Source organism: Balaenoptera acutorostrata, chromosome 2 (assembly GCF_949987535.1).
Source record: "Balaenoptera acutorostrata chromosome 2, mBalAcu1.1, whole genome shotgun sequence".
Lineage (NCBI taxonomy): Eukaryota > Metazoa > Chordata > Mammalia > Artiodactyla > Balaenopteridae > Balaenoptera > Balaenoptera acutorostrata.
Window position 1 is genome coordinate 58,807,022 of NC_080065.1, and position 22,385 is coordinate 58,829,406.

The 22,385-nt window shown below is 40.5% G+C and overlaps 1 protein-coding gene across 3 annotated transcripts in view; it reads right to left on the reverse strand.

The window, feature by feature from the left end:
* CCDC125 (coiled-coil domain containing 125) overlaps positions 1–22,109 on the reverse strand; it is a 32,898-nt gene extending 10,789 nt beyond the window's left edge. Inside the window, exons 1-9 of one of the 3 annotated variants that reach the window (XM_007175982.3) lie at positions 22,053–22,109; positions 21,648–21,739; positions 16,752–16,832; positions 14,316–14,665; positions 11,715–11,773; positions 10,328–10,414; positions 9,300–9,377; positions 8,549–8,634; positions 2,273–2,355 (exon numbers count right to left, since the gene is read on the reverse strand). In XM_007175982.3, the coding sequence (XP_007176044.2) occupies positions 2,273–2,355; positions 8,549–8,634; positions 9,300–9,377; positions 10,328–10,414; positions 11,715–11,773; positions 14,316–14,625 (703 nt within the window). In that variant the 5' untranslated portion in view covers positions 14,626–14,665; positions 16,752–16,832; positions 21,648–21,739; positions 22,053–22,109. The other 2 variants (XM_057540248.1, XM_057540249.1) reach the window with 2 other exon arrangements.
* Between the last annotated feature and the right edge of the window lie 276 nt (positions 22,110–22,385).

Below are 22,385 nucleotides of genomic sequence, written 5' to 3' on the forward strand. Positions count from 1 at the left end.
TAAGGAGACAAAAGCCCTGTATGCAGAAAACTATAAGACACTGATGAAAGAAATTAAAGATGATACAAACAGATGGAGAGATACACCATGTTCTTGGATTGGAAGAATCAACATTGTGAAAATGACTATACTACCCAAAGCAATCTACAGATTCAATGCAATCCCTATCAAACTACCAGTGGCATTTTTCACAGAACTAGAACAAAAAATTGCACAATTTGTATGGAAACACAAAAGACCCCAAATAGCCAAAGCAATCTTGAGAAACAAAAACAGAGCTGGGGGAATCAGGCTCCCTGACTTCAGACTATACTACAAAGTTACAGTAATCAAGACACTATGGTACTGGCACAAAAACAGAAATTTAGATTAATGGAACAGGACAGAAAGCCCAGAGATAAACCCATGCACCTATGGTCACCTTATCTTTGATAAGGAGGCAAGAGTATACAATGGAGAAAAGACAGCCTCTTCAATAAGTGGTGCTGGGAAAACTGGACAGCTACATGTAAAAGAATGAAATTAGAACACTTCCTAACACCATACACAAAAATAAACTCAAAATGGATTAAAGACCTAAATGTAAGGCCAGACACTATCAAACTCTTAGAGGAAAACATAGGCAGAATGCTCTGACATAAGTCGCAGCAAGATCCTTTTTGACCCACCTCCTAGAAAAATGGAAATAAACATAAACAAATGGGACCTAATGAAACTTAAAAGCTTTTGCACAGCAAAGGAAACCACAAACAAGACAAAAAGGCAACCCTCAGAATGCGAGAAAATATTTACAAACAAAGCTACTGACAAAGGATTAATCTCCAAAAAATATACAAGCAGCTCATGCAGCTCAATATCAAAAAAACAAACAACCTGGACTTCCCTGGTGGTGCAGTGGTTAAGAATCTGCCTGCCAATGCAGGGGACACGGGTTTGATCCCTGGGCCGGGAAGATCCCACATGCCACAGAGCAACTAAGCCCGTGCGCCACAACTACTGAGCCTGTGCTCTAGAGCCCGCGCGCCTAGAGCCCGTGCTCCGCAACAAGAGAAGCCACTGCAAGTGAGAAGCCCGTGCACTGCAACAAAGACCCAATGCAGCCAAATTAATTAATTAATTAATTAATTAATTTTTTAAAAAAAATCCAAAAATGGGCAGAAGACCTAGATAGACATTTCTCCAAAGAAGATATACAGATTGCCAACAAACACATGAAAGGATGCTCAACATCACTAACCATTAGAGAAATGCAAGTCAAAACTACAATGAGGTATCACCTCACACCAGTCAGAATGGCCATCATCAAAAAATCTACAAACAATAAATGGTGAAGAGGGTGTGGAGAAAAGGGAACCCTCTTGCACTGTTGGTGGGAATGTAAATTGATACAGCCACTATGGAGAACAGTATGGAGGTTCCTTAAAAAACTAAAAATAGAACTACCAGATGACCCAGCAATCCCACTACTGGGCATATACCCTGAGAAAACCATAATTCAAAAAGAGTCATGTACCACAATGTTCACTGCAGCTCTATTTACAACAGCCAGGACATGGAAGCAACCTAAGTATCCATCGACAGATGAATGGATAAAGATGTGGCACATATATACAATGGAGTATTACTCAGCCAGAAAAAGAAATGAAATTGAGTTATTTGTAGTGAGGTGGATGGACCTAGAGTCTGTCATACAGAGTGAAGTCAGTCAGAAAGAGAAAAACAAATACCGTATACTAATACATATATATGGAATCTAAAAAAAAAAAAAGTTCTGATGAACCTAGGGGCAGGACAGGAATAAAGACACAGACATAAGAGCATGGACTTGAAGACACGGGGAGGGAGAAGGGTAAGCTGGGGCGAAGTGAGAGAGTGGCATGGACATATATACACTACCAAATGTAAAACAGATAGCTAGTGGGAAGCAGCTGCACAGCACAGTGAGATCAGCTCGGTGCTTTGCAACCACCTAGAGGGGTGGGAGGGAGATGCAAGAGGGAGAGGATATGGGGATATATGTATACATATAGCTGATTCACTTTGTTATACAGTAGAAACGAACACAACATTGTAAAGCAATTATACTCCAATAAAGATGTTAAAAAAAAAAACCTAACTGATGCATTTCTTCTCTTTTATCCTTAAAATATGTTACTTCAAAATATTAGCACTTTGTCTATTGATATTGTGTTCTTAACATAGGACATTCTATATAAAACTGATCTTTTAACATAGTATTTTTAAAGAATTATCAAAATACCACTCTACTTACTTGTATTTTTAGACTTGAGCATTTTATTATCTTCTGTTTTCAGTTTCAAAGTTTCTTTGAGGACTGCATTTTCACAGCTTAGCCTGGAAAAAAGTACCCCCTAAATAACTAAAACATTAATACTTTGTAGGTGAATGAGAACATTTACTCCCATAATTAGAACACGAAAACCATAATATAATTTTTCTTACATCAAAACAGTCTAGAATTTATATATTTAATAAAATAAAAATTTAAAGGAGTGTGGTTAGACTTTGAACTTACTCTTAACCCTTCTGTATACTCAGCTGAGAAAGTATCAGAACCAGAAAGACCTCTAAGTCATCTATTTTGAACACTCATTCTCTTTACTAAAGTTTCAGTCAAGTTAATAACCATTTGAACACCAACTACATGCTTAGGCCACCTTCCAAAATTTGCATAAAAAGATACATAGGGGGGCTTCCCTGGTGGCGCAGTGGTTGAGAATCTGCCTGCTAATGCAGGGGACGCGGGTTCGAGCCCTGGTCTGGGAAGATCCCACATGCCGCGGAGCAACTGGGCCCGTGAGCCACAGCTACTGAGCCTGCGCATCTGAAGCCTGTGCTCCGCAACAAGAGAGGCCACGATAGTGAGAGGCCCGCGCACCGCGATGAAGAGTGGCCCCCGCTTGCTGCAACTGGAGAAAGCCCTCGCACAGAAACGAAGACCCAACACAGCCAAAAATAAATATAAAACTAACTAAATAAATAAGACCCGGTGCAACCAAATAAATAAATAAATAATTAAGAAAAAAAAAAAAGATACATAGGGAGGTACAAACTTCCAGTTGTAAAATAAGTAAGTCCTGGGGACACAATGTACAGCATGAAGACTGTAGCTAACAATTATTGTACAGTATTTGAAAGCTGCTAAGAGAGTAGACCTTAAAAGTTCTCAACATAAGAAAAAAACTGTAATGATGTACGGCAATGAATGTTAACTAGATTTATTGTGATGATCATTTTGCAACATATACAAATATCAAGTCATTATATTGTATACCTGAAACTAATACACTGTTATATGTCAATTATACCTCAATTTAAGAAAAATATACATAGGGAGCTTTATCTATTGAATGAAAATTGGAATTACTTACAAGAGTTCCTAAATTGCCCAGCATCAGGACTTCCCTTGTGGCACAGTGGTTAAGAATCCGCCTGCCAATGCAGGTGACACGTTCGAGCCCTGGTCCGGGAAGATCCCACATGCCACAGAGCAACTAAGCCCACAAGCCACAGCTACTGAGTCCGCGAGCCACAACTAGTGAGCCCACGTACCACAACTACTGAAGCCTGCGTGCCTGGAGCCCATTCTCCGCAACAAGAAAAGCCACCATAATGAGAAATGAGAAGCGTGCGCACCACAACAAAGAGTAGCCCCCACTCGCCGCGACTAGAGAAAGCCCGCATGCAGCAACGAAGACCCAACGCAGCCAAAAATAAGTAAATAAATAAATTTATTTTTAAAATAAATAAATAAATTTGTTTTAAAAAATAAATAAATAGCCCAGTATCAGAGGCTTAAAAAATTGCGCTTTTGTAATTAAAAACAGTCGCCAGATCATCTGGTCTAATTTATAACTTTAAATAAAATACCTATCAAGACATGATATTCCTAGGGAATATTAAATGCTGTGCTTGGGACAGGCCTCATATCATTAAAACAGTGGTCATGAAGTTAAAGTTTCTCAATTAAAAGTGAAATGTGGTTCACATCACAAGAAAAAAAATTCTGTAACCATGTATGGTGACGGATGTTGACTGTATTGTGGTGAACATTTTGTGATATGTACAGGTGTTGAGTCATTGTGTTGTACACCTGAACTAATGTAATATGTCAGTTATATCTAAAAAACAAGAAATGTAAATCTAAGACATTCCCTTTCCATGAATTACCTACAAATTAATAAAACGTGAAATCAGTTTCTCAAGCAATGTCTATAGCCCTTGAGGAATAAAGCACTTTTTTTTCCTTTATAAATTTATTTATTTATTTATGTATTTATTTTTGGCTGTGTTGGGTCTTCATTGCTGCGTGCGGGCTTTCTCTAGTTGTGGCAAGTGGGGGCTACCTTTGGTTGTGGTGCATGGGCTTCTCATTGCGGTGGCTTCTCTTGTTGTGGAGCATGGACTCTAGGCATGCGGGCTTCAGTAGTTGTGGCTTGTGGGCTCTAGAGTGCAGGCTCAGTAGTTGTGGCGCACGGGCTTAGTTGCTCTGTGGCATGTGGGATCTTCCCGGCCCAGGGATCAAACCCGTGTCCCCTGCATTGGCAGGCAGATTCTTAACCACTGCGCCACCAGGGAAGTCCTACAGCACCTTTCTTAGCACAACCTCTTCCTAGGACTCTAGGTCTGTGATTCTCAAACTGAACTCTGAATAATTCTAAGCTTATGAGGACGTTCAGATGCTCACAAACATTTTATGAGATGCATGCAAACTACTTTATAAATTAATTTTAAAAAACAACCTACTCAGGGACTTCCCTGGTGGTCCAGTGGTTAAGACTCCACGCTCCCAATGCAGGGGGCCAAGGTTTGATCCCTGGTCAGGGAACTAGATTCCACGTGCCACAACTAAGAGCCTGCATGCCACAACTAAAGATCCCGCATGCCGCAATGAAGATCTCATATGCTGCAACTAAGACCCGGCCCAGCTAAATAAATAAATAAATATTTTAAAAAACCAAAAAACCAAAAAAAAAATCACAACCTACTCAGTCAAATGCATTAACTTTGCTGTCTGGTTAACTATTTTTGTGCAGACCTCACTATAAAGCATCCTCTGCTAGTTCTGCCTAACTGAAGAGCATCCTAAGAGATAACCTGTTGACTAAGTGTAAATCTGTGTTATGTGAATCAGAATTTTCTGGGTTCTGTGCAGCCAAAACAAAATACAAAAGAAAAAATTGGGTAAACAACACTATCACACTGGCAAATATCATAACGTATGACACATTCTCTTGATGAGGCTAGGGGGAAACAAGCAGTCTCATGAGTTACCGTTAGGAATGCAAATTGGTACAAGCCTCATAGAGAGGAATTAGGCAACGTCTAATAAATCTACATATGTATCTACCTTTTGACCCAGCAATTCTACTTCTAAGAATTTACCTTGAAAATACATCTCCAGCAACACAAAAGTATATGTCAAGGCTATTTATTCCAGCATTGTTTATAATAGCAAAATAATGGAAACAATCTAAGTGCCTATATGTAGGAGAGAGGTTGAGTAACTATTTCACAGCCACACAGTGGAGTGATTTCCAGGATATACTGTTAAACAGAAAAAGCACAAAAGAGTATCTACAGTAAACTATCTTTGATGTAAGAAAGGGGAAATAAAAAAACATACATATACCTGCCTATTTGTGTAAACAGAAACAGAGGAAGGATAAATCAAAAAATAGTAAGATTGATTATGTACAGACAGTGAGGGAAGGAGGAATGGCAGGACACTGGGAATGGGGTAGAGGGGCGAAGGACACTTCTCTGAATGTACCTGTCTGAATACTTCTGACTGTTGGAAGCATGTCAATGTTTCACAAAGTCAAAAGTAGACAAACAAAATAAATAAGTAAATTAATAAGGATAGTGAAAAACTCTAAAACAGAATACAAATGCAAACAAATGAACTTAAATGAAGAGAATAACCATACTGAAGATAAGAAAGAGGAAACTAACCAAGTAAGTTTTAAACACCGTATTTTGACCATATACCTTCAGGCTAAAAACAAAACTGTAAACAAATATGGAACTCTAGTTAATGGGTTTGATTTTACAATGGTATGTATTAGCAGTTCTAAAGTTACCTTCTGTATAGTCTGTGATGGAACAAATAAGTAAACATACAGGGTAACAGGAGCCAGGTTTCTCCTTGTGGGACTTACAAATGCAGAGAGGGGCAAGGCTAAGATGAACCCTGTGGTGGTGCTCTGCAATTGGAGATATGAGTATGATCTCATTGATATGTGACAGATACATACATACATAAATGATAAAGAGACAGGTAGATAGATGATAAATCGATGACACAGACAGACAGATAGATAGATGTATATATATGCGTGTCTGCATCTGTGTATTTTCCAACTCTGTCCTCTGAGAGGAACTCCACGCAGTGAACCCTCAGTAGTACTGAGCACACCTAGCACTCAGATCTTGATTTCTAAACACCATTCCCCATTAAAAGGAACTGCTGCTCCTTGCAGAAATACCTAATATTGTAGGCATACTGGCCTAGAATATCTTGTACCAGAACGCAAGAAAGTGCTCAAAGAAAAAGAGATGTCAAAAAGTCACAGGAAGGACTTCCCTGGTGGCACAGTGGTTTAGAATCCGCCTGCCAATGCAGGGGACACGGGTTCAATCCCTGGTTCGGGAAGATCCCACATGCCACAGCTAAGCCCGTGCACCACAACTACTGAAGCCTGCGTGCCTAGAGCCCGTGCTTTGCAACAAGAGAAGCCACCACAATGAGAAGCCCATGCACCACAATGAAGAGTAGCCCCCGCTCACTGCAACTAGAGAAAGCCCACAGGCAGCAACAAAAACCAATGCAGCCAAAAATAATTAAATAAATAAATTTATTTAAAAAAAAAAAAAAGCCACAGGAACACCTGTGCTTGATGGGGCTCCCACTGACCGAAGTTGGAAAATTTTAAACATCAAAAGAAATTATGGTAGTAATAGCTTTTAACCCACTGAATAATGCAAGAATCCTTGAATCCGTATTGGTATAAACAAACAAACGAGAAGGAAAAACCCTTTTTTACAGTAAAATGCCAACATACAAATGTAGAAGGAATAAGGGAATTAGAAAATTACCATTTGGCAACCATTGTAGTAATAATTGCTTCAGGTAGAATATCAGTGGATATAAAAACGAGTGGGTGAAAAGTCTGATGAGTCACAGTATACTTACATAATTTTCAAGTATTTCTCCACAAGATGCTTATTAATTACAAGGGGAAAAATAGTGACTTAATAGTGGAGAATGAGGGCAGACACCATACCTTAACCAAGTGATCAAGATTCACATCCTAGGAATAGGACAAATCAGCATCACATGCCTCCTGATATGATGCACTAAGAATACATTGCTTCAGTGGTAATATTGCCCAAAATGCATAACCCAATTCAATCCAGAAGCATCAGATACCCTCATTGTAGGATATTCTATAAAATAATGGGCCTGTCCGCCTCAAAAAAAATGTAAAGGTTATAAAAGATAAACACTGAAGAACTGTTTCAGATTAAAGGAGACTAAAATTTAGACATGACAACCAAATGCAACATGTGGTTCTGGACTGGTCCTGAACAGGGGAAATTGTTTTTTCTCTTTTGCTCTAAGAACATTATTAAGATAGTTGGTAATATAAAGAAGGTCTGCACATTAAATAATAGTATTGGGTTAAGGTCTTGATTTTTATAACTATATTATGGTTATAAATGAGAACGTCTCTTTTAAAAAAATACAAACTGAAGTATTTAGAGTAATGGGACCCTATATATGCAAAATGGTTCAGAAAATATTACCTCTATATTTATGTATTTAACTACAAAGAGAGAGAAAGAAAGGAAAAAAGAATGATAAAGTAAATGTGGTAAAGAGTTAAAATTTGGAGAATCTTGGTGAAAGATATATAGGAGTTGTTCTATTCTTACAACTTTTCTGTAAGTCTTCAATCATCTCAAATTAAAAGTTAAGAAGTAATAAATTTAAAAATTAGGTACTAAAGCCATCTATAACCCCAGATACCAAATCAATTTCTCAGTGATTAAATTATAGCATATTCATAAAGTCAAAGTTATTAAATAAATTCACACTAATACAAGAGTTGCTCAAAAGACTTTGAAAAAACAGTGCAAGGCTAAAATAACTTGAGAAACATGGCTCTTAAACTGTATTTTTTTTTTCTGTATTTTAATATACAGTTTATACTAGTTTTTAAAGAAAGAAAATTAACAGTAACGGTAAAATATGGAACTGGTAAGTGGGTAAACAATATGAATCTTATTTTATTTTATTTATTTTTTGGCTGTGCCACGTGGCTTGCAGGATCTTAGTTCCCCGACCAGGGATCGAACCCGGGCCATGGCAATGAAAGCACCAAGTCCTAACCACTGGACAACCAGGGAATTCCCTGAATTTTATACTTAGTGTGCTCAAAAAAGAAGAAAGCCTAAGCTACATTTGAATTATACACAGTTTAAAAATTTCCAAAGAAAAATTATGGAATAATAATATACAAACCTGTCATATTTTTGGATCCAAGATTCCTCTATATTTTTAAATCTATTGCGATCAAATTCTATTTCCCACTGCAAGACATTTATTTCCTATAGAAAAAAATTAGCACTTTCAAGGAAATTACTACAAATAAATCATTTCATGACTTATGAATATCTGAAATAAATCATTTAGTCACTTCACAGAAATAGGTTAAAGACAAAAAACTAATTACTGCTCAAAAAGAGTCTATGACATTTGTAAACACATATGACATGCCTCTTTAGCACTCAAAAAGCTTTGCTGAAGTTTACTTATTATAGGGAACATTTCAAATTTGCTGGCCTGAACCTAGATTTCTCACTGCCCACAACCCATGCAGACCCCAACATATACTCCTGGAAGTCTGAGCCCAGGACACTCCCACCAAGGGAGAGTAAAACAGGAACAGGAATATGACCATCTAGGGTGATTCCTAACTACCTTTTTAGTGAAGATGAGATGGTCAGAAAGAGGCAGGCTCTGCAGGGCAAGCAGAAGAAGAAAAATAGGAAAAGAAAAACAGGAAGTGTCAATTTGGCAGGCTTAGCCCATGTGACAATCTGTTTTGGATTATAAGCTCCAAAAGGGAAGGGACTGTATGAAGTTGAAGTACACCTAGCAGAGGGTATGCACAAATGACATATCCACTGGTACGGTGATTTTTAAGGGAATTCTGTTTGAAAGCTTATTGAATTGAACAAGTCTACGCTATATGCTATATGTGGTCAAATACCTTCTCCAAGGATCTCTTTTGTTCCACAGTTTTTTGAAGCACTGCCTGGGTATGACTTGTGGCTTTGCCAAATATTGCCTAAGAAAAATAAAAGATTGTATCAGTATAAATTAAATTTCCAATCACCCTTATATGCAAGGTGAAGTTCACATTTTTATTTTAAGACAGTAGAAAATTACCTTGAGATGAGATTCCCACAGAGACCTTTTGTATAGCGTTTGATAGTTCAAAAGTCAGAAGATCTTGGTTTGGTTCTTTCCCAGTGAATGTGAGAATGAATGAATGGATTTCGCACACAAAGACATGTACATGAACATTCATAGCAGTATTATTCATAATAGCCCAAAATAACTATCAAGTGGTAAATGGATAAACAAAATGTGGCATATCTATACAATGGAATATTATTTGGCAATAAAAAAGGAAGAAAGCCCTGACACATGCTACAACATGCATGAACCTTAAAAATATGCTAACTGTAAGAATCCAGAGGCAAAAGAATCTAGACATATACTGTATGATTCTATTTATGAAATAGAAAAGGCAAAGCTATAAAACAGAAAGTAGATTAGTGGTGGCTGGGGATGGGAATGGGAATAACTGCTAATGGGTAAGAGGTTCCTTTTTTGGGGTGATGGAAATGTTCTAAATTAAGTTGTGATGACAGTTACACAATTCTAAGTTTAGTAAAAATAAATTGTATGCTTAAAACGAGAGAAATTCACGACGTTAAGTTACATCTTAATAAAGCTGTTTTAAAAATCTATAGCTCAAAAAAAAAAAACTATATTAAACACTGATGCTTTTATTTTAAAAGCTAAAACCAGGGAGTTCCCTGGTGGTCTAGTGGTTAGGATTCGGCACTTTCACTGCCATGGCCCGGGTTCAATCCCTGGTTGGGGAACTGAGATCCGGCAAGCCATGCAGCATGGCCAAAAATATAAAAATTAAATTAAATTAAAAAGATACAACCATACTACCTATCATTGGAATGTGTACCTGATGAAAGTGTAAAAGTAACTTCTTACATTGCTTTGAAGAATTCTCAATGCTTCCTCTTTACCTTCAAGTTGTCTTTGAGATGCCTCAAGTTCAGTTTTCAAAATTTCTACCTCCTGAGGAGAAAAACACAATTAGTCTTCCTATCTGCGAGATATGCAACCCCAAATGATCAGTTTAGACACTTTACATTTAAGCTCAACATTCACTTTGACTCAAAGTGCTCTGACCTTACAAAATGAGGTTGGAAATTCCTCCAGGCTTTATAAGTGGACCAGAGAGGCTAAAACTGAGATGCTCACTGTCAGGTGCCAGTTATGACTAAAAGCCCAAATCTTCTGCTTTTACCCATCTAGGCCACACACACAGTTAATAATTTGGAGAAAAAGCTTTAGACCACATAAAATAAGAACATGATCGGCTACACAGTTACAGTAGCTATTATGGGTAGAACTGTGCCCCCCACCCCAAAAGATATGTTCAAGTCCTAACCCCTGGTACCATAAATTCGACCTTAATCGGAAATAGGGCCTTTGCAGATGTAATTAATGTCATACTAGATTAGAGTAGGCCTCAATCCAATGACTGGTGTGACGCAGCTACAAGCCAAAGGTCGTTGGCGGCAACCACCAGAAGCTAGGAGGTGGCAAAGGATTCTCCTGTAGACCCTTCAGAGGGAACACAGCCCACCCACATCTTGATTTCAGACCTCTAGCTTCCATAGCTGAGAGAGAATCGATCTGCTCTTTTAAGACACCAGTTTGTCAGGGCAGCCCTAGGAAACTAGTAGAGTAGCGATCACCAGAAGAGACACAAATGCACACTAAGGGACTTCCCTGGAGGTCCAGTGGTTAAGACCCCATGCGTCCACTGCAGGGGGCCTGAGGTTTGATCTCTGCTCGGGAAACTAAGATCCCACATGCTGCGGCCAAAAAAACCCAAAAAACAAACAAACAAAAAAACAAATGCACACTAAGATGGGCTTTCTGTTCCTGAAAGGACAAGCACCCTCATAGAAACTCCAACTCCCAGCAAGATGGATGGCCTCCTCAGACCACCTGGGGTACTTTCTAGTCCTCTGACTTCAAAGAGGTTAAATTAAGTCAGGTTATTCCAAGTCACACATACTGGGAAGACAGATGGAAGGGAGTGATTATTTTCTCCAGGAGGAGTTAGAGAAATAAGTTGGAAAGGAGAACAGGAGGGCATGTTTATACAAACAGCCTTTCTGAGAGATGAGGAGACGAAGCCACCGAGAGGAGGAGGCCAGTTGGAAGTTATGAGCTTGACAGTGTGGCTCAAGAATATCTGGAAAGCCAACAGTTGCCTTCCATACCATGTTAGTAATACTTACACAAAATATCTATCAGTGGACTTTATTCACATAAGAGTTTGTATGTTAGCCAGAGTACCTACCTCTAAAGTTTCATGAAGACGTTGCCTTAATTCCACATTTGACAACTCTGAATTAGAATCTATTAGAGGGAAAAAAAATTAAATATTTTCTTTAACTAGTTAAATATGGGACATTTGTTTACAAAATATCAAATACAGCCTTTCCCTAAATTGAAACAAGAAAATAACTGTAATAACCAAACGATGATAAAAACAGATAGCATAAAACATTCCACAAATGAAACAACACATACTTTTGAATCAAAAGACTCTTAAAAAAAAGGACTCTAAAATAAAACTGTTGTTAATGAATTGGTTACTTACTACATCCAAACACAGTATTAATGAATGTTGGTGAGTAAAGTAAATAAATTTTGGTGTTTGGCTTAAGCCTGATCAATATCATGATATGAATATCTAAGAAATAACCTGAATTTAATTTCTTTCCAAGGAGAATCACTAGAAGTCTCCAGTAACTTCAATTATTCTCTCCTTAATGGGATCGATCAACTGAGACATTAAACTGGGCTTCCCAGGAACTTCATTTACATTGCAGTTTCACTGGCAATAGAAAAACATTGAAGTGATAAATTACAGCAAGAGAACAGGAAGTAAAAAGAAGCAAAAAAATTTAGAAAGAATATTTTGAGGGACATTAAAAATTTCTCAAAACAATTCTTTGCTATTCTGAACTTTCATCAACATGATAGTAACCAAGGGAAAACCTAAGTCATGTTTTTACTCTGATAATTCAGGGTTCCAATGAGGGACAAAAGTGACATTGGGGAACTTCCTTGGCGGTCCAGTGCAGGGGGCATGGGTTCAGTCCCTGGTCGGGGAACTAAGATCCTGCATGCAACATGGTGTGGCCAAAAATTAAAAAATAAATAAAATTTTTAAAAAAGTAACACTGGGTTGACAATGACAAGTTCTATTCTATTAACACCTGTGGTAGGCAGAATAGTGGCCCCCAAAGATGTCCACATCTTAATCCCAGAACCTGTGAATACCTAGCAAAAAGAATTTTGCAGGTGTGATTAAATACTTGGAGATGGGAGATTATTCTGGATTACCCAAGTGGGCCTGATGTAATCACAAGGGCCCTTATAAATGAAAGGAGGCAGGGGAGTCAGTATCAGCATGAGGCAGAGGGAGAAGTGGCTATGAAGACAGAGGAAGGGTACCACGGCCAGGGAAGGCAGCCTCTAGAAGGTGGAAAAGGCAAGAGAGTGGGTTCTCCCCTAGAGCCTCCCTTCTGGAGGGGCTATGCCAACACCGCGATTTTAGTCCAGTGAAACCTGTTTCGGATTTTTGACCTACAGAACTGTAAGAGAATAAAATTTATGTTGTTTTAAACCATTAAATTTCTGGTAATTTGGAAACTGCCTATTAGCAAGAGGAAACTAACACAATATTCTTACCTAGGATCAAGTCAACTTTGATAAAAAGACAAAAGTCCATAACTCAAAAAAAATAGGAGCTCATACCATTACTATTACTTCTTGTTTCTATCCCAGTAGTTTCCTCACATTTTTGTAAAGGCATCTTAGCATAATGTTCAATTTTCAACATCTTGCTTGCAAAACAGTATCCATCCTCTATGCATGATAAGGACTTGGAAGAAAAATATATAAATAATCCCATCCTAATTTCAAGAAGGATTTTGAAGGACAGAGATCGATCCCCAGATGCACCATGTTTTCATAAATCTGAAATGTTTCTTAAATTATTTTCATGTTGTTCTAATTGTGTTTGTTCCACTTTGGTGGGGAAGTTTTACAATGTGGATTACAAAAGATTCAGCCACATCTGAGCTGTACCACAGTGCAGGCTGGGACTCATCCGCCAGTTCCGGGTCACTTCGCAGTTGTAACATTCTATCACAATAAGATTCTGAATTTTATTCTCTCCTTAGTGTACAGCACAATTTATTTTTACTTATGATAAATTAATTTTGTTTTGAGAATTTTATGACATCCCTAAAATAACCTGAAGCCTGTGTGTTCTGCCTGTAACACTCCTTCCCCAGATGAGCATCAGGCTTGCAGTGTTCCAATGTCACCTCCTTAGAGAGGCCTCTCTTGACCTGTGCCTCAAAGAGCAGCGCCCCAGGCCCTCCACTCACTCACTGTCTTTTCACTTACCACTGCCTGATGTTACATAGCTGTTGATTTGCAGGTTTATTTTCTGTCTGCTCTACCAGAATGTGAACTCCATGACATTAGGGCCTTTGACTATTTTATTTACTGATGTGATTCCCAGAGCCTGGTACTGTCCTGGGCACCTAATAGGTACCCAATAAATGTTTGTTGAATAAGACAAAAAAAGAACAAATGAAGTATACCACTACTTCACAAGAAAAGCAAGGTAAGTAATTACTTATTGATATAACTAACATATATGTATTGATGCAGAATAATTACTGTGCTTTACAATTTGTATAATACGTGGACACAGAAACATCAATTACTTTTACCATCACCAATCAACCTCTAGAGGTGAATAAAGATAAATTTCTAAAATCCACGATGGTGACCCATCTTCATGTGTTGGGAGGCTGACAGCATTGATAAAATCCACAGGGCAGAAAAGAGGAGGAGAAAGGATGCTAGGCATTCTTACCAGTGCTACTTTGTCGGCCGTGATAGGGAATTTGGGGTCCTTCTGGGTATGTATCATGCAAGCTCTTATGCTTGGAATACTGAAAAACGGCACTGTTTCTTTCTTCCCCATTTCTTGAAAATGGGGGAGGACTAAAGGTCTTTCCATCTGATCTTCTTCTAGATGTAAATAAATGTGAAACTTGCACTTCATAAATGCCGCCGGGCCTTCTTCTGAGGCCATACCCTAAATCGCCTTCTGCCATGTCATCGTCCTCTGCTTCCCAGGCCTGCCCCTCTGCCTCACTCTGCGGCCTCGCCTCCCTGCTCATCAGCCACGTGCCTTCTTTACCGTAGGGATAAACAAGTTATCTGCAGTTAAGAGAAAACAGTAGTTAAAAAGCCGTCAGTATAATCAAAGTTGGGTTTGCCAGGGAAGAAAAGTTCCTTCCTATATTTTGCAGGCACAGCCAGCAATGCACAAGCACACAGATGCCCCTTGCAATCCAACTGAAGCTGTTTAACATTTCAGGACTTTTCGGGTAAGAAAAGATCTGACTCCTTATTTCCAAGGAAATAGGGAAGATTTTTACTGAATCCAATAATCTACTGATCAGGATAAAGCAGATCAGGCTTTGCCAAGGAAAAAGAACACACCTGACAAACGAGCTTACAAAGGAAAGGGATCAGTTTTCACAAGCCGAAGAGCTGTATAAAATTCAGAAGAGTCTCTGAAAACCCAGCTTCCAATGACTAAGACCGTCTTGCCTCTGTTCCTCACAACGCTTTATCTACTTCAGGTGCTCAGGGCCCTTACGCTCTCTCCTACAGCTCTACTTGGTTCATTTTCTATTTCTGTGCAGATATGATTAGGAGAGGTTTTGTCGGGACAGTGACAGATGGGAGGGAAGAAGGTCCCCCCATCGTCCCTCCCTCTCTCTAACCACGCCACACCTGTGTTCAAAACCCTCCAGTGTTTCTCAGCACAGAGTAAAAGTCAAAGCCCTTCCAGTGGCGAGGGGCCCCAAGCTCACCTCTGCCCCATACCCTCACCCTGGGCCGGCTGCCCTGGCCTCCCCAGCCTCCCTGGTATTACTGACCGAGCCAGGCATTCCTGCCCCAGAGCTTTGAGTTCCCTCTGCCTGGAACATTCTTCCCCCAGCCAGATGCACAGCTGGTTCCTCACCTCCTTGGGTCTTTCCTGCAGTGTCACCTTCTCAGTGTGGCCTTTCCTGGCACCCTGCCTAAAACTGCCAACTCCTCTTCCCTATCCCACTTCTCTGCTTGATTTTTCTTCTTGGCATTTATGACCTTCTAACACACCCCTCCATATTTTACTCATTTTTCAAAGCACACCATTCAAAGGGGGAAGGCAATACAAATGGGAGCCTCGGGAAGCAGAAGGTGGCTCTGGCCTGCCTGTTACGCTTCTCAAAAGGTAGTGCAACCTGGACATTTCCTCTACCAGAGCCCAAACCTGCTCCCGAGGGCCCGAAGTGGAATGCAAGCTCCACAGGGCAGAGATTTTGGTCTGTTTGGGTCACACTGCATGCCCAGTGCCTACACAGTTATCTAAGACATGATCAGTGCTCGACAGTACTTTTAAATAAATGGATAAAGGGAGAAAGGAATAAACAAACAAACTGAGGGACTTCCCTGGCGGTCCAGTGGTTAAGACTCTGTGCTTCCACTGCAAAGGGCGCAGGTTTGATTCCTGGTAGGGGAACTAAGATCCTGCATGCCTCGCAGTGCAGCCAAAATAAATAGATAGATAGACAGATAAATCAATTAATTAAATAAATAAAACCAATAAACTGAAATACTTGCCTGGGGCGAAAAACAACACAGCCACCTCTGTAAGGCTCCACACCGGATAACCTGGGGCTAACTCTGGGTAAAAATGCCCTACAGAGAAATGCCCATCACTGAGCCCCCTGCCATGTGGAGCCCACTGTGGGCACCCACCTGGTGACAGTGGCCACCTGTTGGCTGGAGAGCACCGGAAATGCTCAGCCTTGTCCCTCCAGTACAAGGGCAGTGAAGAGGGACTTTCACCACCAGGCATTTCAAAACAGCTGCTTTGCTGAAGGTATTTAGAAATATTTCATCCTTTTCTCAAGACATTTTTTTTTTAAAAAAAAGGAAAATAAACACATCTGAAATCCTTTCTAAATATCCTGCTCTTTAAGTAATTGCTTACCAGGACATTCAAAAATAATTAAATCTCAGTCTTGTATTTTTGCTTAAGTCTCTCTCTTAGTCTCCCACTTTTAAAACCACACAAAGATGCCAAATAAATCTATCATGTTTGAAGGGGTTTCTGTTATTTTTAGGGTCAAGGTACCATACATTTTCAATGTTTAAAAACAAAGGCCCTTAAAAAATTAAAAAACAAAACAAAACAAAACAAACAAAGGCCCTTAAAAATTTTAGAGAGATACATCATAAAAGAAGATACCTGGAGAGTTCCCCAGTGGCCTAGTGGTTAGGATTCCAGACTTTCACTGCCGGGGCCCGGGTTCGATCCCTGGTCGGGGAACTGAGATCCAGCCACAGGGCGCAGCCAAAAAAAAAAAAAAAAAGAAGAAGAAGAAGATACATAGATGGAAAGAGGCTCAACATCATTCATCAAGGAATTACAGATTACAATTACAAAAAACTACAATGAAATTCCACCACATACCACTGTCAATTCCAGGTGTTGCCAAGGATGTGGACACCCAAATACACTGATGGCAGGAGTATAAGATGGTACAACCACTGTGAAAAAGTTTGACAGTTTCTTTCAAACAAGTGACCCAACAACTGCATTCTTAAGCTTTACCCATGAGAAATGAAAACATGTGTTCATACAAAGATGTGTGCATGAATGTTCAGAGTATTATTCAAATTAGCCAAAAAACTGAAAACAACCCAAATGTCCATCAACAAGAAAATGGACAAATTGTGGCAGTCCACACACAGAATATATTCAGTAATAAATAATAAATTTCTGATATATGCAATAATGTGGATGAATCTTACATTATGCTAACAGAAGAACCGTGTATTGTATGAAATCCAGGCAAAACTAATGTACATGACAGACAACAGATCAATGGTTACCTGGGGTGGGAACCCTGGGGAGGGAACTTTTCTGGGGTGATGAAAAAGTCTTGTATCTTGACTGGAATGATGGTTTGTCAAAACTCATCAAACCATATACTTACAATGGTACATTTTATTATATGTAAATTATACCTCAATAATATGATATTAAAATTTTTTTTAAAAAACAGAAAAAAAAATAAGAGACCTTTTAACTGGATTAGGGGAAAAGACGAGAAGTGTGTTAATCAGCTGTGTCCTCCTAGAAAAGAAAATGATTAAACTGGATGCCTTAAATTGGCAACAACTTGGGCTTCCCTGGTGGCGCAGTGGCTGGGAATCCGCCTGCCAATGCAGGGGACACGGGTTCAAGCCCTGGTCCGGGAAGATCCCACATGCCGCGGAGCAACTAAGCCCGTGCACCACAACTACTGAGCCTGCGCTCTAGAGCCTGCGAGCCACAGCTACTGAGCCCACACGCCTAGAGCCCGTGCTCCGCAACAAGAGAAGCCATCGCAATGAGAAGCCCGTGCACTGCAACGAAGAGCAGCCCCCACTCACCACAACTAGAGAAAGCCCGTGTGCAACAAGGAAGACCCAACACGGCCAAAAATAAATAATAAATAAATTAGTTAATTAAAAAAAAATCGGCAACAACTTTTAAGCCATGATCTAATAACAGCTAGCACTTGTTGCTTGCTTTCTGTGTGCTAGGCACTATTCTAAGTGCTCTACTTAGATTATTCTATTTAATCTTCACAAACACTTTACAAGACAATACTATTATTGTTTAAGTCTAGACAATTACACTGAAGTACAGAGAGGTTAAATAACATAGCTAAAAAGAGATAGAGCCAGATTCTGAATCTAGACCCTCACACCAGAGATACTGTTAGACTCTTAGCCACTGCTTTCTATCTTTCAGAGAACTTCAATGAGATTAACATCAGAGTAAACCAAGTTTCTATTATTTATGATATCAAGTAAAACTGAGAGTAAAAGTCTAAAATAGCTAGTTTGGCAACACTCAACAAAGTATATTGGACCCATTTTTTCCCAAAATTTTTATGAAATCATCTTGGTTCCTTTACAAGTTTATTTCCTAAATAAGTTTGTCTAGGGACTTCCCTGGTGGCCCAGTGGGTAGGACTCTGTGCTCCCAAAGCAGGGGGCCTGGGTTCGATCCCGGGTCGGGGAACTAGATCCCGCACATATGCTGCAACCAAGAGTTCGCATGCTGCAACTAAGAAGTCTGCATGCTGCAACTAAGAAGCCCTCACGCCGCAAGAAGATCCCACGTGTTGCAACTAAGACCCGGCGCAGCCAAAATAAATAAATACATAAATAAATAATTTTTAAAAAATGTTCATCTATTTTTATTTGTCAAGGTAGATAGGATATTACTTACTGAATCAAAGACTAATCCCTAAGAGGCTGTATGTTACCTCTAGTGCAGATTCCTGCTTATAAATGCAGCCTCCTGCCTCTGTTAAGAAGGGTGTGGTCAGGGTCTGGTAGCCAACAGTGAAGAAAATAGAATTGGTCAATGCAAAGGAAAAAAGCAATAAGAGGAAAGAGTAAGCAATCACAGGATCAGCTAAGAATATTTTTCAATGTGCCACATATATTCAGGCATCACAGGTACACCTTCCCACTGTGCAGAGTTGAACAAAATGAACTTTCACATGGTCTAATGCTCTAGTGTTTTTTAAAATGTAACTTTGGGGGGCTTCCCTGGTGGCGCAGTGGTTGAGAATCTGCCTGCCAATGCAGGGGACACGGGTTCGAGCCCTGGTCTGGGAAGATCCCACATGCCGCAGAGCAACTGGGCCCGTGAGCCACAATTACTGAGCCTGCGCGTCTGGAGCCTGTGCTCTGCAACAAGAGAGGCCGCGATGGTGAGAGGCCCGCGCACCGCGATGAAGAGTGGTCCCCACTTGCCACTAGAGAAAGCCCTCGCACAGAAATGAAGACCCAACACAGTCATAAATAAATAAATAAATAAATAAATAAATAAATAAAAGAACATGAATTTCTAAAAAAAAAAACCATTTAAAATATAACTTTGGGAATTGTTGGCTGTGTACTCTCCCACTTTTATATACTAATTATATAGTAATATTAATATGTAATGCAGTTGGGACTTCCCTGGTGGTCCAGTGGTTAAGACTTGACTTTTGGAACACATTTCTTCTAAGAAAGGGGAAAAAAGTTGAAGTTACTAACATTCCATTCAACCAGTTTTAAATGCATTCAAGACTGACAACCAAGGAGGCAGCAGGATGTGTGACAGAGAAGGGCCCTGACCCAGAAGGCCTGGGTTCAAATCTCACACCACCACGTGCTGCTCTGTGATCCTGGGCAAGTCATTTAATCTCTCAGAGCCTATTTTAGGATTTCCAAAATGGCTTTAAGCATAACTACTTTATAGGGGTATTTTGGACACTACCAATATATTTGAAATCAATGTTCATTAATATGAATTTGAGTATTAGTCTCTTCATTTGTCAAGTCAGGGGACTGGATAAGATTCTTTCGTTCTTTAGACCTCTAAAATTCTAGCTCTATAGCAGCATTTTCCAAAGTGTGCCCCATGGAACCCTGGCTCTATGGACTATTAGGTGTTGCTAGAAATAAAAAGGTCCTTTTGGTCTTATTATGGGTGTCTTCTTATGCCAGCCCAAGCATACATGACTTGCCCAAAATTACACAGGCAGTGGCAGGGCCAGAACTAGAATCCATATCCCTGGCTCCTGGCCCCCTTGGGAATGGCGACTGAATGAACAGACTACAGACTGTGAGCACACAATCTACTCTTCCATTAAAACAACTCTGAAAGTGACGTGTATCTTCCTAATTGCTAAATCTAAGATCTAGCCTCATTCCTCAGGCTCCCGCACCTCTGCAGAAGCTGTGATACTACTGACTCACCAGGTCCAAGTCCCCTGGTCCACCCTGGCTCCTCAACCCCATACGGATCCCTGACTGGCTCCTACCTGCCCACTCAGACTCTTTTGCCTCTTCCTGTCCCTTCTGTATATGTCTGGCTTCCACTCCTGAACACTCTTAAAATACACATCTCCAGCTCGATATCCTGCCAGCAATTCAAACACAGCTTGTTCAAAAACAAATGCACTACCCTCCCCACTGCCACCCCAGGTCTCCTGCTGAGTCCTCTGTTTCCACAAACCCATCAATCACGCCCCAAAACATCCAGGACCAAAACTTTGGGATTTGGGGTTTTTTTCCTTTTTCTTCTTTTCAGTGCCTTCAGTTGCCAAGTCCTCTAGGTCCACAAAATCTCCCCAACCCATGTCCTTCTTTGCACATCAACTTCACAGGCCCGGATGAACTTCTTTTACCTCTCCTGGGCTAAATCAATACTTCCCTAACTGATCCACTCCAAGCCATTGCTGCCAACTCAGTCATCTGCAAGCACAGATCCAATGATGCCCCTCTCCTGCCCAAAAACATTCCATAGCGCCCACGGTATATATGATTAAAGTAGGTGTCACCTTGTTTTCTATAATGTAACCAGTTTTCACTTCCTGTGCCATTTGCCAGTACTCCCTGGGCATGCTCTGTGCTTCCGTGGAAAAGGGATTGTACCTGCTGCTCCCAGGCCCCCTCAGCCTGGTCTCTTTAAAGCCTCTGCTGGAGCCATTCTCCACCCAGAATGCTTTCTCCTCTCAGGCCCCCCTCAGTTCATGACAGCCACTCCCTCCAGCAGCCCTCCTGACTCCCCTGGGCCAGATGTGCTTTCTTCTACCTCTGAGCCCTCCTAGCTCTGCATTGTATCTTTCTAATAGTCTGTATTTCCTACCTGACTTGCTTTTTTATCACACGCGGCCCTACTGGAGGGAATGAGTGTGTCTCATTTACTTGTGCATAACAGGTGTTCCAGAGACACTTAATGGATGGAATTGAAAAAGAAAACAGATTCCTGCCCGGAAAACTTGAACTAGAAGCATCCACACCCACTAGCCGGACAACTACTTCCTCAGCAAACAAGTTGATCAAACAGACACCTAATTCCAGTCAGGCTTGGCAAAAAAGGAACTGACTTCAGCCCTTTCTGTAAACAGTGATCTGTGGCATACCGCTGTAGGATTTTGCTTAAATTTTAATGTTAAAATAATTTTAGATTTACAGTAAGTTGCAAAGATAGTACAGTGAGCTCCTGTATGCCCTCTACCCAAATTCCTCTAATGCAATATTAGAGTACATTTATCAAAAATAAGAACTTAACATTAATACACGCACTTACCAAATACTTTATCAGGATTTCCCCAGTTTCTCTACTGATGTCCTTTTTCTGTTCTAGGATCCAATCCAGGATACCACATTGCATTCAGTGCGCTGTAGTTTTAAGGCTCATAATTAGCAGAAAAATATAGAAAAAAATAATAATAAAGGAGGAGATGAGAGAGGTAGAAAGAGTCTTTCAAATCTATTCCTTATTTCTACAATATCAGATGAGGTCATTCAACTAGCAAGAGGGGAAGGAGCCAGTTTACCAGCTTGCGCATAACCTGCCGAGTTTCTCGAATTTGCGCAGCCCCGGACCCTCTCCACTGTCCTTGGCGGGTGAGGAACCAAGAGCGGGGCTACGAGAGCTGGACCCCAGCCGCCTCGCGCCGCCCCCGTCCCTCCGCCCCCTTAGCGCGCTCACCGGACGCCGAGACTCCACGCCGCGCGAGCCGCCGCTCCTCCAGCCACGTGACCGCGCTGCGCTGCCCCAACCGGAAAGGCGGGCGTGGCGGCCCGGGTCCCGGCACCGCCCCCTGGCTCTGCGCCAGAGCCGGAGCTCACGTGATTAGGGGGCGGCGCTGGTAGCTCTGTCTGACTTAGACGCCGGTAACGTCACCAGCTGTGCGCAACGGAGTTATAAATAATAGCGCGAGACCTAGAAAAACAGGGTGAGGCCGTGCGTGCGTCAATGAAGGTAAAATTAGCTGGTTCAAATATTAAGCGTCTAGGAATCGAGTAAGAGAAAGATGGAGCT